The 24,871-nt window shown below is 40.2% G+C and overlaps 1 protein-coding gene across 1 annotated transcript in view; it reads right to left on the bottom strand.

Annotated features, from left to right (window-relative positions):
* Positions 1–23,956, bottom strand: part of LOC127801452 (transportin-1) — an 82,487-nt gene extending 58,531 nt beyond the window's left edge. The window contains exons 1-7 of the mRNA XM_052336629.1: positions 23,568–23,956; positions 21,968–22,255; positions 6,512–6,601; positions 6,299–6,376; positions 6,111–6,191; positions 5,352–5,402; positions 4,999–5,084 (exon numbers count right to left, since the gene is read on the bottom strand). Coding sequence (XP_052192589.1) covers positions 4,999–5,084; positions 5,352–5,402; positions 6,111–6,191; positions 6,299–6,376; positions 6,512–6,601; positions 21,968–22,255; positions 23,568–23,744 — 851 coding nt within the window. The 5' untranslated portion in view covers positions 23,745–23,956. The remainder of the gene's footprint in view (positions 1–4,998; positions 5,085–5,351; positions 5,403–6,110; positions 6,192–6,298; positions 6,377–6,511; positions 6,602–21,967; positions 22,256–23,567) is intronic.
* Positions 23,957–24,871: the final 915 nt, after the last annotated feature.

Raw genomic sequence — 24,871 nt, forward strand, 5'->3', positions numbered from 1 at the left:
ATGTTCTCCTTTCCCCGCTTATACTGTATCACATAATTCAGGCCCAACAATTTGGATATTCCCTTCCTTTGCAAATGTGTATGCAGCTTCTGTTGTAGGAGGTGTTTCAGGCTGTCATGATCGGTCCGTATTATGAAGGGGGCTCCTTCCAAATAATGTCTCCACTTGTTGATAGCTATGATCATGGCTAATAGTTCTTTTTCATACACACTTAGCCCTCGGTGTCGAGCAGCCAGTGCTTAGCTGATGTAAGCTAGGGGTTTCCCTTCTTGTGTCAACACTGCTCCTACCCTGATGTCGCATGCATCAGTTTCCACCACAAAAGCCTTAGAGAAATCCAGCAACGCCTGAACTGGGGCTTGTGTCATCGCCTTTTTTAGGGTGTTGAAAGCATGCTCAGCCTGGGAATTCCATCCAAAGTTGTCCTTCTTGAGTAATTCAGTCAATGGCTTACTGATCACTCCATAATTCTGTATAAATCTTCTATAATACCTGTTAAGCCAAGAAATCCCCTCAGCTCCCTTATAGTCGAAGGCTTGGGCCATTCCAACATTGCTGTAATTTTACTGGGATCGGTACAGACTTCTCGGCCAGAAATGATATGCCCTAAATAATCCACCTCATTCTTTGCAAAGGAACACTTAGAGAGTTTAACAAACAATTGATTAAATTTCAAGATTTCAAATGTGGTTTGCAGGTGGGCTAGGTGTTGTTTGAGGTTGGGGCTGTAAACTAAAATGTCATCAAAGAAGACTAAGATAAATTTCCGCAAGTATGGGGCAAATAGGTGGTTCATAAGGGCCTGAAAAGTGGCCAGAGCATTGGTGAGCCCAAATGGCATCACCCGAAATTCATAGAGGCCTTGGTGTGTTTTGAAGGCTGTCTTATGGATGTCGGCAGGGTTCATTCTGATTTGATGATACCCTGCCCTCAGGTCTAGTTTAGTGAAGATGGCAACCCCATTTAGCTCGTCTAATAGGTCTTCAATCAAGGGAATGGGAAATTTGTTTTTCACGGCAAGGTTGTTTAACTGCTTATAGTCTATGCAAAAGCGCCACGTACCATCCTTCTTTTTTACGAGAAGAACGGGAGAGGCGAAAGGGCTTTGGCTCGGTTGGATAATGGACGTTTGGAGCATATTTTTGACCTGTTTTTCAATCTCAGCCTTCTGGTAAGGGGGATAACGGTAGGCTCGAACGTTTACTGGCTCAGAATTGGGTTTCAAAGGTATAGTATGATTAAACAGACGGTTTGGGGGTAGGGTGTGTGGTTCCACAAATAATTCCTGAAATTTCATAAGCAATGGACGTAATTCAGTAGGGAAGGTTACCTTTGCAAAGAGGTCTGTGGTGGGAGGGCTCTCCTGCTCATCTTTTCCCATCGTTTGAATGGAAAATAGCTGGGATATCTGCCCTTTCCCCTTCATTAGCAGCTTCTGTAATTTTTTTCCTGTGATCATATTGCATTCCCCTGCCTCGAGGCACCCTTTTAAAGTCAGCTTCCGTCCTTTCAAATCCAGTGTGACTTCCAATTTATTGAAGTCGAAAGTCAGAGGACTTACTATCCTCGTCCAATCCACCCCAAGGACGATGTCACAACCTCCTAGCTCCAGAATTCTTAGATCCGTAGAGAACTCTTCCCCTTGCATCAGCCATTTAAACCCTACACTCTTATGGTTGCTGTACATTTTATTCTTGTTAGCTACCGTTACAGATAAGGGAGAAGTATTTACCAAGGCACACCCTAGTTCAATGGCAATTGCTTCATTGAGGAAGCTGTGGGTGCTACCACTATCAATCAACACCATCATTCTTCTCCTGCCCACTCTCCCTTCAACCTTAATGATTTGCCCCGCATGCTCCCCTTTCAATGCATGAAATGAAATTTCCCCTCCTTCACCGACAAGATCTCCTTGAGGAACTTCTGCCTCTGTTTCTTCAAGGTCTTCTTGCTCCTTCTCTAATATTTGCTCCTCACCATCCTCCATGTTCAGTAGCTTCCTTCTACATTGATGGCCAGGACTATAAGGATCTCCACATCTGAAACAAAGTCGCAACTGTCTCCTCTGTTCCATAGTGGGATTTCTGATCGCCACGGCTTGCTGACTTCCTCTCGGTGGACCTGTACCCCCTGTCGCCCCTATCTCCCACGCATGACCACTAGGAGGTAAACTAATTAATGGTCATGTTCGAGAGGAGGCCCTATTCCTTTTGTAGATGGCTTCTAACGTCAATTCTTGTAATCTGGCCTTTTCTGCTACCTGCCTAACCGTAAGTGGCATCATCATCTTCACCATGGATCTCAACTCATCCTTGAGCCCACTAATAAAGCTGGACACAAAATATTGCTCAGTAAGTGTTGGTTGGGCGTTCCACATTAAGGCTCCTAACTCTTCGAATTTCTCCAAATACTCCGTTATCGTCCCTTCTTGCCGAAGTTTGTTGAATTCTTCTATCACATCCACCATATTCTTCTCTCCAAATCGCCTGCACAATTCTTCAGCAAATTCGATCCATCTCACCCCAATTCCTTGGTACCTAAACCACCCTTGAAACCAAGAATCAACCGTATCATTAAGATAGGCTGTGGCCAATGTAATTCGCTGAGTCTCAGCCACATTATAATATTGGAAAAAACGTTCACACCGGCAGACCCACCACCTTGGCCTTGTCCCATCAAATAATGGTATCTCCAGCTTTGGCATTGGCGTGTGAGTACCAGGTTGTAATTGAAATTCCCTTACCTGAGGATCCGTGTCAATTCCATGCACTCCTTCCGACTCCGCTTCTCCTGTAGGTCTCGGAAGTATTCCAGATCCGTTCGAATTCGGTCTAGCTCCAAATCGTAGGGGAAATTCCGTTGGCAAATGGAATTGCGATAAGGATGATAGCATATTAAACATGCTATTGATCCTTTGACCAAACTAATCCATCGTTTCTTTATGCCTTTCCAGCTCAGAGTGCATATCCTCGCGAGAAGTCGCCAATTCCTCTCGCATTGCAACCACATCTTCCCTACTTTGGGTGATAGCCTCGTGTGTCTGCGACATTCCTAACTCCAGTGCTTCCATTCTGGTTTCCAATTGTTTGAGTCTCGTTCCTTCCGCCATCATCTACTTCGCACTTCCTTCCACGAACACTGCCGAGGCCGCTGGCTCTGATACCAATTGTCAAGCCTCGAGTATGAGGCGTGGGCAATTCTGGAAGAATAGGGAATTTGAGAAAGAGAAAGGGAGGGAGGATTTGAATTAAGAAGAGGGAGAGAGAAAAAGAGAGAAATTAGAGAGGGAAAGATCCGAATGTATTCATTGATAGATCCCATCCTAACATACAATGCCCTTTTATAGGCTCGCCCAACTGGTTATTATTACAACCGATTCCTACAAGTGGCTTAGGCAGAACCGCCCCACACATGCAATCTGTTATTACATTCTGCTATTACCTCTTATAGCTATGCATCTATAGTTTATTACACTTAAGCCATTAGGCTTGTGACACTTGGGTCATGACAAAGATCAACCATAGGTTATGTCTTTAAGATTTTGGATGCCACAATGAGTTGGAAGGCAAGTTTACAACATGTTTATAGCCTTATCAACCACTGAGGCAGAATATATTGCCATAACAGAGGCAATAAAGGAGGCTATGTGATTAAAGGGGCTTCTAGGAGAATTGCTAGGGAGGGAGGTAGATACAACCCTAAAATGTGACAACCAAAGCGCAATTCACCTAGCAAGAAATTAGGCACACCATGAACGCACAAAACACATTGATGTGTGTCTGCATTTCATCAGGGAGATTCTTGACAAAAAAGAGCTGAAGATAGAAAAAGTGGCAAGAGAAGACAGTGCAGTGAACATGTTCACCAAGGCCATTTCAGCTACCAAGATGAAGCACTGTATGAAGCTACTCAACATAGCTTGAGGAAGTCTAAGCAATCAAGCTTAGAAGGAAGCCAGAAGATGATAGAAAGAAAGCAAAAGCAGAACCTGGAAGATCGAAGATTGAAGGCTCAACTATGCAAATGGTGGAGAAATTTGTTAGAATTTGCATTAGTTAAGCATTCTAGTCTCGAGAGAGGGCCATAGAATGTAGTTGGGAATAATTTTGTATGTTTATATTTTATGTGTTTAAAATGTAACAAAAACTAACTTCTAAAAGTTAATAGCGGTAGTCCCTGTTATTTCTTTAATTGCATTTTAGTCCTTGTTTGTAACCACCTCTATCTCTTATAAATAGAGGCGGATAGGTTCTCAGATAGGGTATTCAGCATTCATTCATTCTGTTTTTATCTTGCACGGGCTCTAGAGAGAATTGAGAGAGAGCTTCGCTCGGTCCTCATATTCTCAAAAGGGAGGGCAACTGCTCATAGCCAAGAGTGTGCAAGAGGGAGTGCTATATCCTATTGCTTTCTAGTGGATTCTATCAAGCATCAGCAGTCTAGATATAGAGAATTTTATGCCTGAACCAGGATAAGTTCTTGCCTCTTTACTTTCAGTTATTGTTTTTGATTTACTCTAATATCTGTTAGTCTATTTCTGTTCCTATCGGGTTTCTTGTGTGATAATCGGTCCTAGATTCAACAATAGGTAACTACCATCTTTATCAAAATTAACCAGCAATTTATCTTATCTCACTTTATATTAAATGCAATTAAAAACAAAATGACCATGTAAAAATGAGTATACTGCCAGCTAGCTGCTAACAGGCTACAAAGTAAACATGAGTGCCTAGATGAGTCCATACAAATCATAATGAGACCATGTATTTCCTGTTAAAAATTCTATTTTCCAAATTTTTATACAAAATTGCCTACCAAATTACGTGCCAATCGTATTTCGAAAACATAAGTTACTCTTTTTAATATGGATAAATAAAACTTCTATATTTCAAAGTGAGAAGATTCAGATCTGCCAACATCATTCTTAGTATAACTTTACAAAACTATCTTATTTGTACAGTATTAACCTAAAAAATATAGCACAAAGGGAAGAATTACCAAAATTCACAAGCTTCAAGGGCAACTTCATCATCATGATCTTTGTTGACTTGCAACATGTATTCAATTACATTCCTTAGATGTGGCTGCATATAGCATAATTATCACATCACCAACAACAAACAGGAAGCAAAGAAATAGTTTAAACTTTAAAGCACATAGTGTAACGTAGTAAGAGGTAAAATTAAATAAGTGACTCATATTCATTCAAATTTTTCCTTAGAAACCAGTGAGCTATGAAAAGTAGTTGAGCATCCACACACACAAAAAAAAAAATTTGAAATGAAAGAACATTAAAAATATTAGAAAGGGTACTACAGCATAAAAAGATTATTCAAAATAGAAACGAATACCTCCAAGACAGACGGACGAACTTCAATTAACTGAACAAATGCCCCGCAGACCTATTTAACAAACATGAAAGCAAGAGATAGATGAATGCCAAACAAAACTGAAAAACAAAACAACAATAACCATCCCAAATTGCAAACTAAACAACCATTCTTGAGCAGAAGCATAACATTTCTCTCAAGAGAAGCACTACAGCACTACACAAATCAATTCAGGTGTTTATATGGACAATATGAAGGGGGAAAAAGCTAATATTTTAATAACAAATACCAATGCCTAGACCCCAAACATCCCACCATCCATCATCCCCCTTCCCCCTAATAACGGAAGCATCGGAGGGACAGTTAAAATTCAAGAGTGTGCAATAATTCCGATACTGATATATCAATTTTTCAGACATGATAACCAAAGAATAAATACCAAAAGGGCTCAATAAATATTAAAACTTTTCTTTATTTCTTCCATTAAACAGTGTACATGTCTCAACTAATTTTATCACTGTAAGGATCATACAAGCAGATAGGCAAACAATAAGAAGGGACCAAAACCTTGCCGAGCAAATGCATCAATCAATTGTTGCATGACAAAGCCAGCATTACAAATAGTTTGCAAGTGGCACAAGAAGAAAGAAAGAAAGAAAAACAAGACCTTCAAACAGTATGCAACATAACACACAAAAGGAAGGCTTCAATTATAGAAAGCAGTAATAAAAACAGCAGCAAGAAATATTACGGGTCATGCCACTTGCAAAAATTACTTACCAACTTCCGAATATCTGCCACAGGATCATTTGCAAGAACGAATAAACCTTGTAGATAAGTATCCATGGACATGTATAAAACCTACATGCAGGCATCAAACCATCAAGGGCCAGTTGGATTATTTCTCATGAAACACAGAACACAAAACAATAACAAATACATAAATTAAATTGAAAAAGGTAACTCACTTGGGGCAACAACATAATGAATTGATTTACAGAGGCCAACGCAAGTTTTCTGAGTGAGGCATGCTGTGACTGAAAAAACTGTTTGGGGCAAAAACATATCAAAATACCAAAAAAAAAAAAAAAAGAAATAAAGAAAGAATGGAGCTAAGTTAGTAGTTCACATCCTATAACAAGTATCACCACACGACTTTGGCAGAAGAACCAATTCCTCACCTGCAAGAATCTAGGAAGGAATACATTGATTGGCCGTTCAGTTGATACAGGCAAATCAGAATCGAGCACTTGGGGAACATCCTCACAAATCTGCACTACACCAAACCATAAATGTGTTAAAGAAGAAGTGAAGAAAAAGAGAAGCAGTATAGCCTGTCAAAAGACTAGACTCTGTTTCATGGCACCTTAAATTGTCATTACCACTGTTGCTAATTACTATATGCAATACCCCTCCACCTTTTCTCTACCAAATTTCATCCTAAAACCAAAGCATACTTTTCAAAAGAAGGTACAGTAATTGGCAAGAAGGTACGGTATACTACAACTTTTCACCAAATTTTCTTTCAAATGCATCAAGATCATGCCTTCAACTTCTTGTAATACAAAAAACCAACTCACAAGTAAATTATTGCCACAATATACAAAATTTTCCCTGGGTAAGATTGGTCTCCCTTAGATCGATTAGGCTTTAACACAATAAGATAGTGAAACTTACACTGTAACAACTTGCTTTTCTTAATTTATTTTACATGACAGATTTGGAAAATATCTAGCTGCTTGCTCAGCTTCAGTCTGATCCCTTGAAAGGAATTATCCTTGAAAATCCCTTGAATATGCCTATTTGCCAAATAAGTAAACACCAAATAACAGAAGTTTAAGGCTTTTCTGCATTTTATACATGCACACACACACACCTAAATGTTAATACATAGCTGTATTAGTATAGCACATAGCTATACTAGCATGATTAATGTAAATGTAAATTTATGTATATTCTTTGACTTTGTATAGATATAATAAACTCAGTAGCGTATAGTCAGACTGACTAACACCTTTCTACATGGTATAAGAGCGCAACCCTATTTTTAAGGGCAAATTACACTCAGCACCCTGATGTTTGGCAAAAAAACATACACCGCTGACATTAGAGAAATGATAGTGACCTTCCCTAACTTTACACTCTAGCTACACTTTCCCCTCTATTGTTGTTAAAATTGTTAATCTGCTGAAAATACCCTCAAATTCCCTCTGTCTCCCTTTATCCTCCTCCTTTGTCTAGTGAACTGGCCAAAATTTGGTAGTTTGTCAATCTCTCTCTGGTTTAGCAATGGCTAAACCATAAGCCTATTGGAGTTTTTTTTTTTTTTTTTTTTTTTGTGTGTGTGTGGGGGAGGGAAAGGAAAAGATAGGGAAGGAAGAGAAAAAGTTAGGGTATTTTCGTCATATTAAAATTTTTAACATATGTAAAGTAAAAATAGGGGAAAAAGTGCTAGAGATGTAAAGTCAAGGGAGGTCTATGTCATTTCTCAAATGTCAAGGGTGTTTATCTTTTTACCAAACTTGACGGTGTTGAGTATAATTTATCCATTTCTTAATCAAAAACCCTAACCCAATTCCTAATACAGAAAACTTGAACCTATTCACAATACAAAATTTGTAGTCATCAGCCACTGGTCATGCATCCCTCTCTGGTTGCACCTCTTCCCAGCTCCAACAACACCTCACGATCATGTCCCCTCTTTAATCTTGCACTCATGTTCATTTCTACATCTATGTTTGCAATCATGTTTGTTCATAATGTGTTCTAGATATAACTTCCCATATTCATCGCAACTTATAGATGACTCAAATCTAATGTAACTCAGCTCCAACGCATTTGTGTGCAAATCTTCCTTGAGTCAAGTTCTGAACTTAAGAGTTCTCAAATCTAACACATGCGACTCTTGCCTGCGATTCCGATCTTGCCATCTCTAGTTGCATCTAGATCTCGAGTATTCAAATCTAACTCTAGTTGCTTGAGGCTCTCCCCATTTCTAGTTTCTAGTTGTGTTGCTTCTTGTCACGACCCAAGGGATTTACTAGGGCTAAAACAATAATTAGCCTATTTTACATTTTACTTGTATTTTCTTCTATTTGTATTTTTTTGCTAGTTTGTTATTTTCTATGGAATAGCTACATAAAGCTACTGAAGTCTGTTGGTAGGATATGTTTTGAATGATAATTGAATGTAGTTTTCCCTCTCATCAATTCTCTCTCAAATTCCCTCTCGTTTCTCTCTGGTTTCTCTCTAATCTCTCCCTTTCTCTATCCTGTCTGCAACTCTCCCTCATTTCTATCTATTATCTCCCCCATTTCTATCCAATTCTCCCCCCAATCCTTCTATTCTTGGTCTTAATTCCCTCGAATTCTTCCGAATTCCAATCCAAACCCTAGGCTAAATCCTAAGTACATGACAATTTGGTATCAGAGCAATCAATCCTCAATCGTGAGTTCAGAAATTTCAATAGTTGTTTCAATTCAATTTTGAAGGAATCAAAGCCATATTCCAAGCAGAGCAAATCGATCATTGGAAGCAAATTCAGACAATGATTCCTGGTTATTGACAGACGATCGTTTCCGATGAATCTGATCTGATTCTAAAGGTATCGGCTATCATAGCAATTAGGTTCGGAGTTTGGAAGGTGGATTTTGGCGGCAATCTAGCCAGGTGAATTCCAATCGGCTCTAGGCTATTGCTTCTTGGCGTGGTTAATTTCCAACGCAGTACTCTCGCTTCAAATTGTGGAGGAAAAACAGAAGGTTTGATTGTTGAAGGCGGAGCAGCAGGTTGATTTGCTGTTGTTTTCCAAGTTGTTGTAGTCAACAAGGAAGGCAAAGTAGAGCTGGTTGATCATGACTGTGGTAGGCTGTTTATAGAGACAGTTTCAATGATAGAATTCCGGTGACTTTGGAAGCTACAAGGCGGGCGATCTCAATTGGAATTGAGAGGGAGCCAAGTGATTGCCAACGAACAAAACAACGAGTGCGATTCAATAAGGCGATTTCAATAACTTTCTGTGCAAAACTTGGAAGCAAAGCAAGAGGTTGACTCTCGACAACAAATTTCGGTAATTCTTGCTCGGAATTGACGTGCAAAGCAAGGTCAAGTGATTTTCGACTTGAATCCGGCAAATTGTATCGACTGCATCAGAGTCGATCAACATAAGAGGCGGATTCAAAGTAGTCGATCGCAAATCGGGAAGCAATACCATAAGGCGACTGCTATGAAGCATATACTGAAAGGAACTAATCTCAAAGGTGGATTCCACTACCCTCTATCTTATCTCTCTCACAGACACTCACAGCCTGTCTCTCTCCTTCTCTCTCTCTCACAGACCAACCCCCTCCCTCCGTTGTTCTCCGCTGCAGCCAGGTCTCAAAGGTATGTGATGTTTGTTGTGTATATGTATTTGTGTGTTGTGTGTGTGTGTGTTTGATGTTTGTTGTGTATATGTATGTGTGTGTGTGTATATCTATATATATATATAGGTGTGTGCGACGACCGCCCTGTTTTTATAGTATGTGTGCGACGATCGCCTTGTTGGATTAGGATTTTAGTTGGATTTTGTTTACAAAGATTAGATGGATTTAGATTAGCCAAATACTATAAATATGCTTAGGATCTAGAGTTTGTAATCAAGTTTTTCTTAATCAAATTTCAGTAACCTATTTGGGTTTTCTTAGCAAAACAATCTTGTTTTTGCGTCTTCTTGAAAGCTAAGTTTCGGCCATTGAAGTTTGCTCTTTCAAGAGTTTATTTTGGTGTATTTTCTTCACACTCGTGCTACACGCTGCGTCAGGTGGTATCAGAGCAGTTCATCAACCAATCAGATGGCCAATCTTAAAGGTAACGGTAGCAACCAGCCACGTGACGGTGATTGGAGGTTGCCCGCGGTTTGGAGAGCAATCGAAGAACAACGGGAAACAACTCGTACAATGGAGCAGCAATTGGAGCAAATCCGCAACCAATTGGACATTTTACAACGACTTAAGGATAATCGGAAACAGATTAATGGCGTGAATCAAGCCGGCTACGTTAAACCGGGAAGACCAGCCATTAGTCCTGTCCTCATTAATCCCAGAAGACCAATGATGGATGATAGCGACGATGAGAATGATCTTGGTCGTATGATAGCCAACCCTAGTTGTAAAGGGGTTAGGAGGAATGCGCAGCTACACAACCATTGGGGAAACGATGAGTATAAACTACTTTTCGATAAGTTTGGAGCTCGATTTCGAAGATTATGTTGTCCCAGCAACCTCAACGTCTACAAACTCAGGTCTGATTTATGCTGCTAACATGATAGAAACTCTAAAGTTATTGACTCATACTGGGGTATTTTCCAGTCCCGAGAGCTCAGGCATTGCTTCGCAACCCAATGATGGTGGCGTTTCTTCTGATCGGCTTATGACTATAAAGGAGATAGAGGCCATGGTAACAAATTCTTCTACAGTTTATTCAAGTTCTGGCATGGTTGAATCGAAGGCAATAGGAACATATTCACCTTTGCGATTACAAAAGCAAGATGGTCACAGGGGTCTCTTTGTGGATAGAGGTGTTGGATCTCCCAGGCTAGTTAACTCGGATAGTGTAACTACTTTCGGTATTAATTTGAAATTAGATTCTAAAACTAAGAATGTTGTAGCAGCTGCTGCTATAGCTGATCAAGTGCTTAGACCAAAGGAGATGTCAGATCTCGGATCTGGCAATAGCTCCCGCTACAATTCAGACAGAATTGCGCACAAAAGAAATACCCGAAGGCAGTGAAAAGTGGGGGGGAAATAGAGAAGGAGAGAGAACGGAGAGAAATAGGTGAAGGAAATGTGATTCAATTTGTATTTTCAGATACCGCTAAAGGAGAATGAGTTGGCTTATATATCCTCCTCAAGGAGGCGCCAACATTTGAATTACAATCAGCTAACTACCACTTCTACATAGCTTCTACACACTTCTAACTCCAACCGCCTACTTCCCTTATTACTACATTACCCCTTCGAATAACAGACCCCCTCGCCCCTGTCCGTGACAATTCCCCTCCCTTTCAGTTTCTTCTTGTCCTCAAGAAGAGGTTTAGAGGAGGCCGATTGCCCTTGGAAATTGCTGGAGTAGGTCTAGGAGATACTCCCCAGGTGTTGTTTTCCGGATGGAGGTTGGTCCAACGGACGAGCACCTGGGTGAGGAGAAGATTTCGTCTGTAAATCACGCATTTGTCCACGATGGCGATAGGTTCAGCTGGCTGTTGTGATGCTGGAACAGCCGGAGGGAGAGATGGTTTGAGGAGAGAGACGTGGAAAACAAGATGAATAGAAGTCGCTGCTGGGAGTTGTAAGCGGTAGGCCGTTTTGCCCACCCGAGCTAACACTTCATACGGCCCATAGAATTTAGGACTAAGTTTAGAGATGGCCGCCGGTGCAAGAGTCTTCAATTGAGCATGCTGCAGTTTAAGATAGACTCAGTCCCCAACTGAAAAGCTTCGGTCACTTCGTTTTTTGTCACCATATTGCTTCATGCAATTTTGGGCGTTCGCCCATTCCCGTTTTAAAGTCTACATCACTTGTTGCCGCTGAGTGAGATAATCATCCACTGTGGCTACTAAGTTAGGTCCACCACTAACCGGAAGCAGTGGTGGTTTGTAGCCAAATAAAGCCTCAAACGGGGTCATTTTCAAGGACGAGTGGTAGTTGGTGTTGTACCACCATTGGGCCAAGGGCAGCCACCTGTGCCACCCGACAGCCTACACCAAGCACACGCACCTAAGGTAGGTCTCCAGGCATTGATTGACACGTTTCGTCCGTCCATCCGTTTCCGAATGATAGGCCGAGGACATGTGGAGCTTGGTCCCTAGAGATTTCATCAACTCCTTCCATAGGGGGCTAGTCAAGACTTTGTCGCGATCAGAGACACTGACGCGAGGCAAGCCGTGTAATTTTCCAACCTGATCCAAGAACACTCGCACCACTTCCTGGACTGTGAAGGGGTGAGCGAGACTTAGGGCTATATTTGGTGAGTCTGTCCACGATTACCAGTATGCAGTCTTTACCTTCTGACTTGGGTAATCCTTCTACGAAGTCCATACTGATGCTAACCCAAGCTTGCTCTGGTTGAGGCAATGGTTGCAGCAGCCCTGGTGGGTGAATGTTCTCATGTTTACAGCGGCTACAAATGTCACAATTCCTAATATAACTCTGCTCGGCCTTCTTCAACCCCGGCCAATAGAACAATTGTTGTACTCGGTTATATGTGCTTTGGACCCCCGAATGACCTCCTACAGGTGAGTCGTGCAAAGCTGTTAGGATCTTCCTTCGTAGCAGCTCATCATCCCCGATCACCAGCTTCTCTTTGTAGCGTAACAGCCCATTCCTTAGCGAATAACCCGGTTTGCTCGTGGGGTCTAATGTTAGTTGCTCCATTAGATCCCTAGTCCACTCTGTGTGCGCGTAGCTGGCTGCAACCTCAAGGTGCCATTCTAGTATGACAGAAGTCATGGCTGCCACTATTCCTTCCTCCATACAGCGAGAAAGGGCATCAGCTGCCTTGTTCTCGTGTCCTTTCCTATATTGAATAGTGTAATCAAGCCCCATTAGTTTAGACATACCTTTCCGTTGGAGGTGTGTGTGTAACTTCTGTTACAATAGGAATTTCAAGCTTTCATGGTCAGTGCGAATCACTATCTTACTCCCTTCTAAGTAATGCCGCCATTTGTCGACAGCTATCAATACTGCCAAGAGTTCCTTCTCATACACACTAAGACCGAGGTGCTTTGGGGCTAAAGCCTAGCTGATGAAAGCTATAGGCCTCCCTCCCTGAGCCAACACTGCTCCCACTCCATTGTTGCTGGCATCGATTTCCAGAACAAACGGTTGATTAAAATCGGGAAGGGTCAATGTAGGGACCTCACACATAGCCGTCTTCAGTAGATCAAAGGCATTTTCAGCTGCTTCATCCCAATGAAATCCATCTTTTTTGAGCAACACCGTGAGTGGCTTGCTGATGATGCTGTAATTTTTAACAAACCGCCTGTAATAACCCATGAGACCCAAGAATCCCCGCAAACTCTTCACGATGGTCGGCCGTGGCCAGCCATTCATAGCAGCAATCTTTTGGGGGTCAGTGCTCACCCCCTTCTCCGATATAACATGGCCCAAATATTCCACTTGGGTTTGTGCGAAGGCACATTTGGACTTCTTGATGAACAACTTATTGAATCTAAGGATTTGCAAGGTTAACCGTAAATGCTCTATGTGTTTTGGGAAGCTGGGACTGTAAATTAGGATATCATCAAAGAAAATCAGAATAAATTGGCGGAGATAAGGTTCAAAAATCTGGTTCATGAGGGCTTGAAAAATTGCTGGTGCGTTGGTTAAACCGAAAGGCATAACAAGGAATTCGTAGTGTCCTTGGTGGGTCCTAAAGGCTATTTTGTGGATATCTTGGGGATTCATACGGATTTGGGGATATCTGGAGCAGAGGTCAAGTTTGGAGAAAACTTTGGCTCCATGTAGCTCGTCTAGTAGGTCCTCTATGATAGGGATGGGGAACTTATTTTTTATGGTAAGGGAGTTGAGTTGGCGGTAGTCTATGCAAAACCGCCAACTGTCGTCCTTCTTCTTGACTAAAAGAAGAGGAGAGGGATATGGGCTAAGGCTGGGTCGAATGACTGATTGCTGAAGCATTTCTTTGATCATGCGTTCGATCTCAGCCTTTTGTTTTGGGGGATACCGGTAGGGACGAATGTTAACCGGTTCTGAATTGGGTTTGAGGGTTAGGGTATGGTCAAATGGTCTAGGAGGGGGTAGAGCTTTCGGTTCCTCAAACAAATCCTTAAATTCATCTAAGAGTTCATCAAGTAAGTCCAGTTGAGTTACCTCCCACGGAATAGAGCCCTGTTTTGTTGCGTCCAGTTTGATTTTTCCCCCACAATCCAGCTCGTCCTCCTCTGCTCGATTATTTGTATTGAGAACAATTGAGCCACCTGTGTCCACTTGCTCTTGAATAGCTTATGTAGTCGTTTGCCTGAAATGAGTTTACAAGTACCCGCCTCTGCACCGCCACTGATAGTCATTCATTTCCCTCCTTTGTCGAAAGTGACTTCCATCTTCTTAAAATCAAAGCAAATGGGGCTTACTTCCCTCATCCAATCCACGCCTAAGACCATATCACAGCCCCCTAACCGAAGAAGTCTTAGGTCAGCTTCGAAGTCCTCCCCCTGCATCTGCCAACAGAAACCCATGCAAGCAGACTTACAGATCACCTTATGTCCGTTAGCCACCGTAACTGACAATGGCAGAGTCCCTGTAAGTCGACAATGGAACCTCTTAGCCACCCTTTCATCCAATAAGCTATGTGTGCTTCCACTGTCAATGAGTATAGACAAGTCATCCTTCTGTGCCTTACTATCTACTTTTATGATTTTACTTGTGGATACTCCCCTTAGTGCATGGAGAGAAATCTCCATTTTCTCTTCGTCTCCCTCGTTCTCTTGGGTCTTAGCTTCTTCAACTTCTTCTTCCCCATCCTCTGTACCTTCTAGCAATAGCAATTGGCGTTTGCATTGATGGCCTGGCGTATATTTGTCTCCACACCTGAAACAGAGCCCAGCTAACCTCCTCTGTTCTCTCAAATTGTTCCCAAACGATGGGGATGGAGCTGGTAGAGCTAGCGCCTTCCCATTGGATCCCCCTGTTCCTCCTTCCTTGTTCCACCCCCTGTTAATCTGTTGATTAGGCACTTGCCAACCTCTACTAACCCCTCTCTGCTTCTTCAATATGGCCTCCACTGCTAGTTCTTGCAGCTTAGCACACTCAGTAGCCTGTTGTACCATTTTTGGTTGGAACATTTTCACTATGGGGCGGATTTCCTCGCTCAAGCCGCTGATGAAGCTTGACACGAAGTAACCTTCGGTGAGTGTGGGATTGGAAATTAACATGAGTGCCTTCAATTCCTCAAACTTCTGTTGGTAGATTTGCACCGATCCACCTTGTTTCAGTTTATTAAATTCTTCTACTACGTCTAACATTCCTTTCTCCCCAAATCTTCCACACATCCCTTCCACAAATTCTTCCCAAGAACACTCGTCTCTCACTCCCATCCACCCCTGGTACCATGCATCCCCCACATCATTAAGGTAGGCTGCAGTCGTTGTTACCTTCTATTGTTCGGCCACGTTGTAGAGACGAAACACTCTCTCACAACGCCTTACCCACCATCGCGGATTCTGGCCATCAAATAAAGGAATCTCCATACGCGGCATCAACGTCCCGCTCTGGTTCAATCCTTGTGCTACGCTTGATCTCCTGACGCCCGCGATTTCCTCCATCATTGGTTGCTCTGCTTCCAATTCCGCGGGTCCCTCCGATCTGCCATTACCCCCTAGATCGTTCAGGATTGGTTCCAAATGTTCCCTCGGAGGGAACTCCGGAGAGATTCGTACCTGAGTTTGGCGTGACAACATCAGCATAAACTGATACATGTGATCCCGGAGAGTTTGGTTCTGTTCTCTCATTTGCTCCTCCAACCGAGCAGTCTGTGATCGACTCTCCTCCCGCCATACATTCAACGCTCCATCGATCCTTCTTTCCACCGAACTTTCAAACGTGTCCATCCGATTCTGCATCTCCGACACCGACGCAGTCACCTGCTGGAGCTGCGCTTCCATATGCTTCATCTAAGTGCCGTCTGCCATAACCCTCCCGATCGCCCACGAACGTGCTCTAATACCAAATTGTCAGATCTCGGATCTGGCAATAGCTCCCACTGCAATTCAGACGGAATTGCACGCGAAAGAAATACCCGAAGGCAGTGAAAAGTGAGGGGGAAATAGAGAAGGAGAGAGAACCGAGAGAGAAATAGGTGAAGGAAATGTGATTCAATTTGTATTTTCAGATACCGCTAAAGGAGAATGAGTTGGCTTATATATCCTCCTCAAGGAGGCGCCAACATTTGAATTACAATCAGTTAACTACCACTTCTACACAGCTTCTACACACTTCTAACTCCAACTGCCTACTTCCCTTATTACTACATTACCCCTTCAAATAACAGACCCCCTCGCCCCTGTTCGTGACAGGAGGATTCAAGCATCAATATTTTAAGTGATGGAGAGACTACTGGTAGTCATGGAATAAGCCTCTATTCGAAACAGTTGCAAAAGAATACTTCTCCAGGCAAGAAAAATCTACAGATGAATTCGAAAGCTATTGAGGAGTCAAAATCAAGAAAACTGATGAAAAGAGAAGGACCTATGATAAAATTTACCATATTAGAAAAACACTCAAGATGGAATGTTCAACGTCCTCAATCTAACAATAATAATACAGTGGAGGCAGATGGCAACAAACATGGCGATGGTTGGACCCATGCCAACCCAAATATGGCTAAGAAGGGGAGGAATGTCTTTGCTCATGTTCCCTTAGCAAAAAAGTTCAAACAGTTCAGAAAGGTGTCAAGCAAAGGTTGCACAAATAAGAAGTACAAGGCGATAGCTGACAAGCATAGAAAACACAAGGTATTAGAGATTGGAGATGAAGTCATGATATTCTTGAAGAAGGAACGGATTCCAGCAGGACAACAAAACAAGCTCAAGCCAAAGAAGTACGATCCTTACAGGATTACAAAGAAGATAAATGATAATACTTATGTTGTGGATTTGCCTAATCATATAGGTATTTCCAAACATTCAATGTGGCTAATCTCTCTTCATACTTATAGGATGTGGATTTGTCCAAACATGATCAAAATTCGAGGTCGAATTTTTTCTCAAGTGAAGGTGAATGACGCGGTCACCAATCAAGACCCGGCCCAAGTCCGACCCGACCAAACCGGAACAGTATCACCGGAATAGTAACACCGAAACAATATTTTAATACTTCTTAAGTTTTAGAATTCTACTTGATTTAGGATTCAATTTCATGTTTCTACTTGATTTAGGATTCTACTTCATGTTGGATTAAGATTTTATTTTTATTAGGATTTTAGTTGGATTTTGTTTACAAATATTAGATGGATTTGGATTAGCCAAATACTATAAATATGCTTAGGATCTAGAGTTTGTAATCAAGTTTTTCTTAATCAAATTCCAGCAACCTATTTGGGTTTTCTTAACAAAACAGTCTTGTTTTTGTGTCTTCTTGAAAGCTAAGTTTCGGCCATTGAAGTTTGCTCTTTCAAGGGTTTATTTTGGTGTGTTTTCTTCACACTCGCGCTACACGCTGCGTCACAATCTTATAAGGCAAACTTCAACTTTGTGTACCAAGCTCTAGGGGCTTGTTTAAGCCCATAAAGGGACTTTTTCAATCTACATACATGTGTGGAAAATTTGATTAACAAATCCATCCAGTTGAGTCATAAAAATTGTTTCATTAGATCACCATTCAAGAAAGCATTATTAACATAGACTTGTTGAATGTCCCAACCAAGAGACAGCTAAGGAGAATAAAACCTTGATGGTAGGAGCCTTTATAACAGGACTAAATGTCTCAGCATAATCAATTCCAGGATTTTGAAGGAAACCCTTATCTACTAATCGAGTCTTATGCTTAAGAATAGAGCCATCAGGATTGTATTTAATCCGAAATACCCACTTGCGGTCAATCAAATTCATTTTAGATGAAAACGGAACCAGAGCCCGTGTTTTATTTCTTTGAAGCGCTGAGTACTCGTCATTCATAGCACTAACCCACTTAGAGTCTAAGAAAGCCTCTTGAACAGAAGTAGGTTCAGAAGAACTTACTAGGGCATGAGGTGAGGAAACAACAAGATGTTTAGACTTAGATCTAGTAATCATAGGATGAATTGAAGGGGCAGGAACAGCTTTAGACCTTGATGATTTTGGCAAAGGAGATAAATGATTAGTAGAATTAAGTAAAGAATAATCTCCAGTTGCATGTAGAGGAGAGCCAATAGGTGAAAGATTATTAGGAGTTGAGAAAGAGGACTGTGATACCCGAGAGTTGGAAGAACCGCTAGGAAAAGAATCAATAGCATGAAGAACAGAAGTAGACTAACCAATGGAGCTTAACTGAGGGGAATGAGTGGATGAGTTAGAAAACAAATAAGGAAAAGGAAATTCATCTACATTAAATTGAACATGTCTTGACACATATACCCTTCCCGAAGGATGCAAGCACTGATATCCAACTTAAACATGGCTATAACCAAGAAACATATACTTGGTAGAATGAAATTGAAACTTATGCTTGTTATAGGGTCGAAAAAAAAGGAAAACAAGCACATCCAAAGGGTTGCAATTGCATGTAATTAGGTTGTTTGTTGAAGAGAGCCTCAAATGGAGACTTAAATTTTAGGGTTGATTCTGGTAAAAGATTTATGGTGCAGACAACAGTTTTAAATGCTTCTACCCAAAACTTCAAGGGCATATGAGCATGGACTAGCAAAGTAAGACCCATTTATGCTATATGTCTGTGTTCTCGTTCTGCTACACCATTTTGTTGGTGTGTATGAGGGCAAGTGAACCGATGTTGAATACCACAAGAGGTAAGATAGGGTAAAAAGGCCTAAAATTCACCACCATTGTCAGTTTGAAGAGCCTTGAGTTGAAATTGGAATTGCAACTCAGCAAATGTACGAAAGGTTTTGAAAACAACTAAGGCATCAGATTTTTGTTTTAATGGATATAACCATGTATATCTAGTGCAAGCATCAACAAAGACTATGTAATACCTATACCCCTTGGTAGAAAGAACTGGGGCAGGACACCATAAATCTGAATAGACCAACTCTACGGGAGCCTTTGCAGTAATTGACAATTTGCAAAGGGAAGTTGATGCAGTTTACCTATTTTATAAGAATCACAAAATGACATATTCAAACTTGAACAAGGAACACCAACTTTATTCAATATCAACTAAAGTACACAAGATGAAGGATGCCCTAGCTTGGCATGCCACTATTGATAAATTGTATGAATATTTGAAGATACACGAAAAAAAGACAAACAAGACAAAGAGGACAAATCTCGTCCTTTACATTTATTTGAAGAAACAGCATTGGTAGAACTAGAACTAGCAACTGGTGTTCTTGACTCAACAGAGAAAACTCTGGAATCAACATGACCAAAAATGCTGGAGTGAGCTAATAAAGACCGTCTTTAAGAATCCCTCGAAGTAGCACTAGTTTTGATCCCTTGTCCTTGAGAAAACAAGAATCAGAGTGAAGCTCACCAATTAAATTGTGATATTTAGTAAGCTGAGAAACACTAATAAGGTTCTTTTACATGTTAGGAACATGAAGAACATTAGGTAAAAAATGAAAGATTTAGGAGTAGTTTAAGTATACAACTAACTAAGGCCAATATTAGAAATAGAAAGCTTCTTACCGTTGCCAACTACAACCTTGTCACTACCATTGTAAGGAGAATGGAGAGAAAGATGGCTAAGGTTGGAGGTTATGAGGTTGGTAGCTCCGAAGTCTACAATGCAAGAAGGTTCATTGTGATAGGATGAGATAGAAAAAAAATGAGAAGTTTCTAAAGGTTGAGGCAAATAGCCATAGTAAGTTCTAGGATCAGACCCTAACTCAATCAAGTAGGCTTCATTAGAACCTATGGGATGACCTATAAATGAATGTGAACCAGATTGCGGCATACCTCCTCCTTTACCAAACTGTGAACCAAAATTTTGAGAGAAACTTCTTTGGAAATTCCAATCAAATCTATGATAGCACCTGTCTGCAAAATGACCAGGCTTCCCACACAATTGGCAATATATTCTCCTGCTTGAGGATCTGCCACATCCTCGTCCTCCTCTAAAGGAACCTCCTCTATTTGGAGAACCACCTCTACTCAATCCAGTCTCATTTCTAGACCATTGATAGGCTAAATTTACATTTACAAATTCAAGACCAAAAATAGAGGAGTTAGATATATCCTTGGCAGCAAGCCTATGTTCATGCATAAGTAACAAGTATTGAACCTTTTCTAAGTTGATTTCAACCATTTGATATGTAACATTACTTACAACTGTTTCATAATCATTGTCCAATTAGTGTAAAATTGCCATCAATAATTCTTTGTCATTTAAAGGTTCTCCAATTACAGCTAGGGCATGTCCTAAGGTCTTGATTTTTAGAATATAATCATTTATCAACAAATCATTCTTTCTTATAGATCTAAGTAGTAGTTTCAATTGAAAAGATTTGACAATTGTCTATTGTGAGTAAAGAATTTCAAGAACACTCCAAACTTCAACAAATGATTCGCACTGAATAACTTGAGCCAAAACTTCTTTCTCAATAGTAGAAAACAACCAGCCTAAAAGTAATTGATCTGACCTTGTCCAATTTAGGTATTTAGGATTTACAACATGAGCCTCGTGATCGGAATTTCCTACAAAACCAATACCTACAGCAAAGCTGAAGCACTGCATGAGGATCCTTCAAATAGATCCAGGAGGAAAGTGATGATGCTAGGTAGTGGAGGTCATTTAGGGTTGAAGATGAAGCCTAATCAAAGTACAAATGGTTGGAGAATTTGTTGTGTCATATTAGATTAGATTAAATGTAAACAAGTACTATTGTATTGCTGCATGGTTCATTTCTGTTGTAGTGTTAGAATTAATCTCTCTTCTAGAAGGGGCAACTGACCAATTAAGTTAGTTCGGTCAATTAGGCAGTCAATTATATCTTGTAACCCATGCCCCTATATCTTATAAATAGGGGTCGTGGGATAGGAGTAAGAGCAAAGCTTAGTGTGCCTATTTCGGAAAGGATAGTTTCCGGTTTCTATCTTGTATTTTGGGATTGAGTGCGAGAGGTAGGGAGTGGCTGGGAATAGCTTGTATTCTCTAGGATCCTAATAGCTTTCAGTTTATATAGGCAAGGGGGATTCCAGTTCTTGTTGTAATCATCCTATGGATGTTTCAAGATAGTGGATTAAAGAGGTGCTAGATGTAGGTCTTGTTTCCAAGACCGAACCAGGATATCTCTATGTGTTCTTGCTGTGTTTTTATCTGTTTTGTATGTTTCGAATATTGGTGTGTACTTAAGTGTGTGAGTGAGTCATTTGAGTTGAGAGAATCAAAGGGAAAGCTTCGAAATACTCTAACAACATATCTTTAGAAATTTCACTTTTAAAATTTTATTTTCTTAGATTGATGGATATCTTAATTATTACAAAAGATAAGGCCATAAACAAAAATGAACAAAAAGATAGAATTCATGCAGTCAACCCCACATAGTGGGATAAAGGCTTGGTATGTCACTGTTGTAGAACAATAGATGTCATTTCTGTCATTGTAAACTTTACGCTAGTCATGTGAGTTTCACATTAACAGTTTCTTTTAGAATAAGTATAAAATGTGTAGTTTGACATAATTCAAAAAAGGTAATTGTAGTATTTTTGGATAAAAGCATTAAGCAATCCAAGAAGATAGTTTGGGAGGTTCCTATAATTTTCCTTCCTACATATTACAAGCATTTCGTGTCATCAAGGTAAACTAATTAAGTAATGGATTATGCAAACAAGGGTAGCCCAGAAAAAGACCCTTTTCACAAAAATCAAAAAGGTACAGGTACCAGGGCATTCTCATTACAACAATAATTGCTTGCAGTAATAGATTGTTACAAAAATGAAGTAAGGAAATCAAATTTTGAGAGGGAAATGAACAATCAGCAGGACATACCTTGGACAATGCATCCATGGCACCTTCCATGTGATTCAATTCATTACTATCCAGCAACCTAACAAGGGTGTTAAGCAGTTCAGGCCATCCAACAATCCCATTTATCTGAACAAGTGCACTTATAATGGTACCAGCTGTAGATCTTATGTGCCTATCTGATGCTCCCATACAAGGCAACAATTCTGATTTTATAAACTGCTGATATGGAGGAGCCATGGACTTAAAAGCAGTTCTAAGGTTATTTTTCAATAGCAATCCAGCAGCCTGCCGAACCTCCATTGGCTTGCCCTGATTAAGTGTTAAAAAGAGTTTTATTGACAGCATGACTAGAAGACAACAAAATAACCAACAGCAAAACTTGTGCAAAGAAATTTTTTACAAATACCAAACTGTTCCTTTGCAACAAACTATTAATAGACTGTCTCCAATTATTGTAAAAATAGTCAATCTGCTTGTGAAGTAATATTGGCAATCAAATGAGTTGAGGAGCACCAAAAGCAAAGAACAAAGCTGTATTCTGAGTAATATCAAAAGTAAGATGAAAAGCAAAAGATAACTTTCTTTCTTTTCTCTCTTTAGCTAACAGGAGAACTGGCTCTTGGAGCACCTATTCCCTTGACAACCTATGGTTACTTGGTTAATGAGCTAAATGCTTTTCAATTAAAAAAATAAAGAACTTCTATTTTTCAAAGTATTTCTTCCTCAAATCATTAGCATCACAATATACACACTTGTCTATTACTATCTATTACAACCAAAATCTGCACTCTATGACTAACGCACTGCTGCATGAGTACGACTCACTTTTAGTTTTTGAAATCCGTTGCTTGAAAATTATTCCATAATTCCTTAAAACAGCCATCAACATCCCAACACAAAAATGAACTATGAAAAGTTACAGCAACTCCAATTTTTCTTCAGGCATGTGATGGAACCTAGTGCAGATTTAAGCCACCACATGCAGAATGATTCTTCAAACTAAAAATCGTAAGATAACTATTTAAATTAATTTCTTAATTAGTGCAGCTCCAAATAGGCTTCTACTTGGTGAAATATTCTTGTCTTAGTTTAGAACCAGGGAGCACGCACATTTACATGATATATACAAACATATATATATATATATAGAAAATCTACAACGTTTACGAACCATCAAAATGTCATAGTAGAAATTAAATGTAGACGTGCGTACAAAATATAAGAATGGTCTTTAATTAATGGATTGAACATGATAAAAGTGGAGCAAGTCATTCACAACCCGAAAAAGTCCAAACATTTTATTTGTTGTTTGATTAAGCAGAAAGCACAAGACACCGGGGAAGAAAAAGTAAAAAACAAAATAACAAGAAGATGAAGAAGAGATAGACAACATGAGGAGCAAAAATTACCCACTTAACCCCCAGTGCAGTAACCAATTCTACAAACATTACCCACGCATTAACCGCTCCCCGATCAATTGTCTGATAAACCCTAACCTAACCTAATCAAACAGGAAAGACCATGATAACCCCACTGAAGCCCGGGCCCAAAAACAATAATCAAGTAACAAACAGGCTGATTTTCTCGAAAACCAAACAATAGGGACTCGTGAAAAAGCTACCTCGGCGCGGGCGAGTATGAAGGCGAGGTAATTATTGAAATCGGGAAACTGAGAGTAGTGCTGGAGTTGCTTCCAAATCTGGGACTTATCGGAAGTCGGAGAAATCTGCTGCTCGAGCAAGCCGCAGATCTCCTTGAACCCTTCCTCCTGAGGCTGCCACGACGCCGTCGCCGCCATGTTCGCCGGTGGATTCAACTTATTGGGCCTCGGAAAGAGTTGAAGGGAAGAATGATCTCGATGTTTCGCTAGGGTTAGAGAATTAGAACTGTGAGCCGGGATAGGGGCTTGGGAGTGGAGGAGAAGCAAAGGGGCAACGACAACGGCAGCTGTTTGAAAGGATGCGAGACACAGAGAGAGAGAGAATTGGGCTTTTCTTCACTGGCTGGGATTGGGATTGGGTGCACGCGCGTCCACCGTATCAATCTTTGTAGACATATCAAGGACCGTTTAACATGCTTCGATCAGAACCCGTTTCCATGGATTTGGTTGATTTGGTTACGTGTCGCCGCCTTTGTTTCCATTTGCTTTTATTATTCACTGGATGGGAACAATAATTCTCCACGTTGCTGTTCGATCATGGGTTTCTTTTTAGTATTTTCATCAATGTTACCAGTAGTACTCGAGTATTTTTTTAAATTTTTGGTTCGGTTGTGTGATTAATTTGATTATTATATTTTAAAATTTAAGACTAAATTGATAGTTATACTTTAAAAATATTTAAATAAATTATATTTTCATATTCAAAATCATATTAGCCATTATGGTAAATGTCTCTTTAGCGTCGTCCAATCACATTTTAATTCTGTTAATAATGTTCGCTTTATTTTAAATCATAATTATTGTTGTTTGAATAAATAATATAATTTATTTATTGAAAAAAAAATATCTCAAAACTTCAAATACTCTATAAGAAATAAAAATATATGAGGGTATAAGTTATTTCTTGTGCAAATATTATGATACCTCAGGGCAAAATCATCAAAATCAGAACAAATTGCAGAGTTGTTAAATAGGTAGAAAATGACTTAGAAGGATAGATCATCATCTTATAGAATAAATTGATGAGAAATTATGACAATCCCTAATATCTTGGAATTAGGATTAATCATCATTTATTAAAAATTTTTAAATAAGATTTCGAACGTATTGTTTTTACGTCTTTGTCATAAGAATACCCTGTGGGAGGATTTTTAGAAGACCTTGTGAACTTCCCTAAAGACTCCTGGCCCTTTTTTTTGTTAGAGGTTGTCGTAAAGGTCTCCTAAGCCCTTTTGTGCGGCTTTAAACTTTGTATTTTTATTTTT

The sequence above is a fragment of the Diospyros lotus genome, chromosome 5 (genome assembly GCF_014633365.1).
Source record: "Diospyros lotus cultivar Yz01 chromosome 5, ASM1463336v1, whole genome shotgun sequence".
Classification (NCBI taxonomy): domain Eukaryota; kingdom Viridiplantae; phylum Streptophyta; class Magnoliopsida; order Ericales; family Ebenaceae; genus Diospyros; species Diospyros lotus.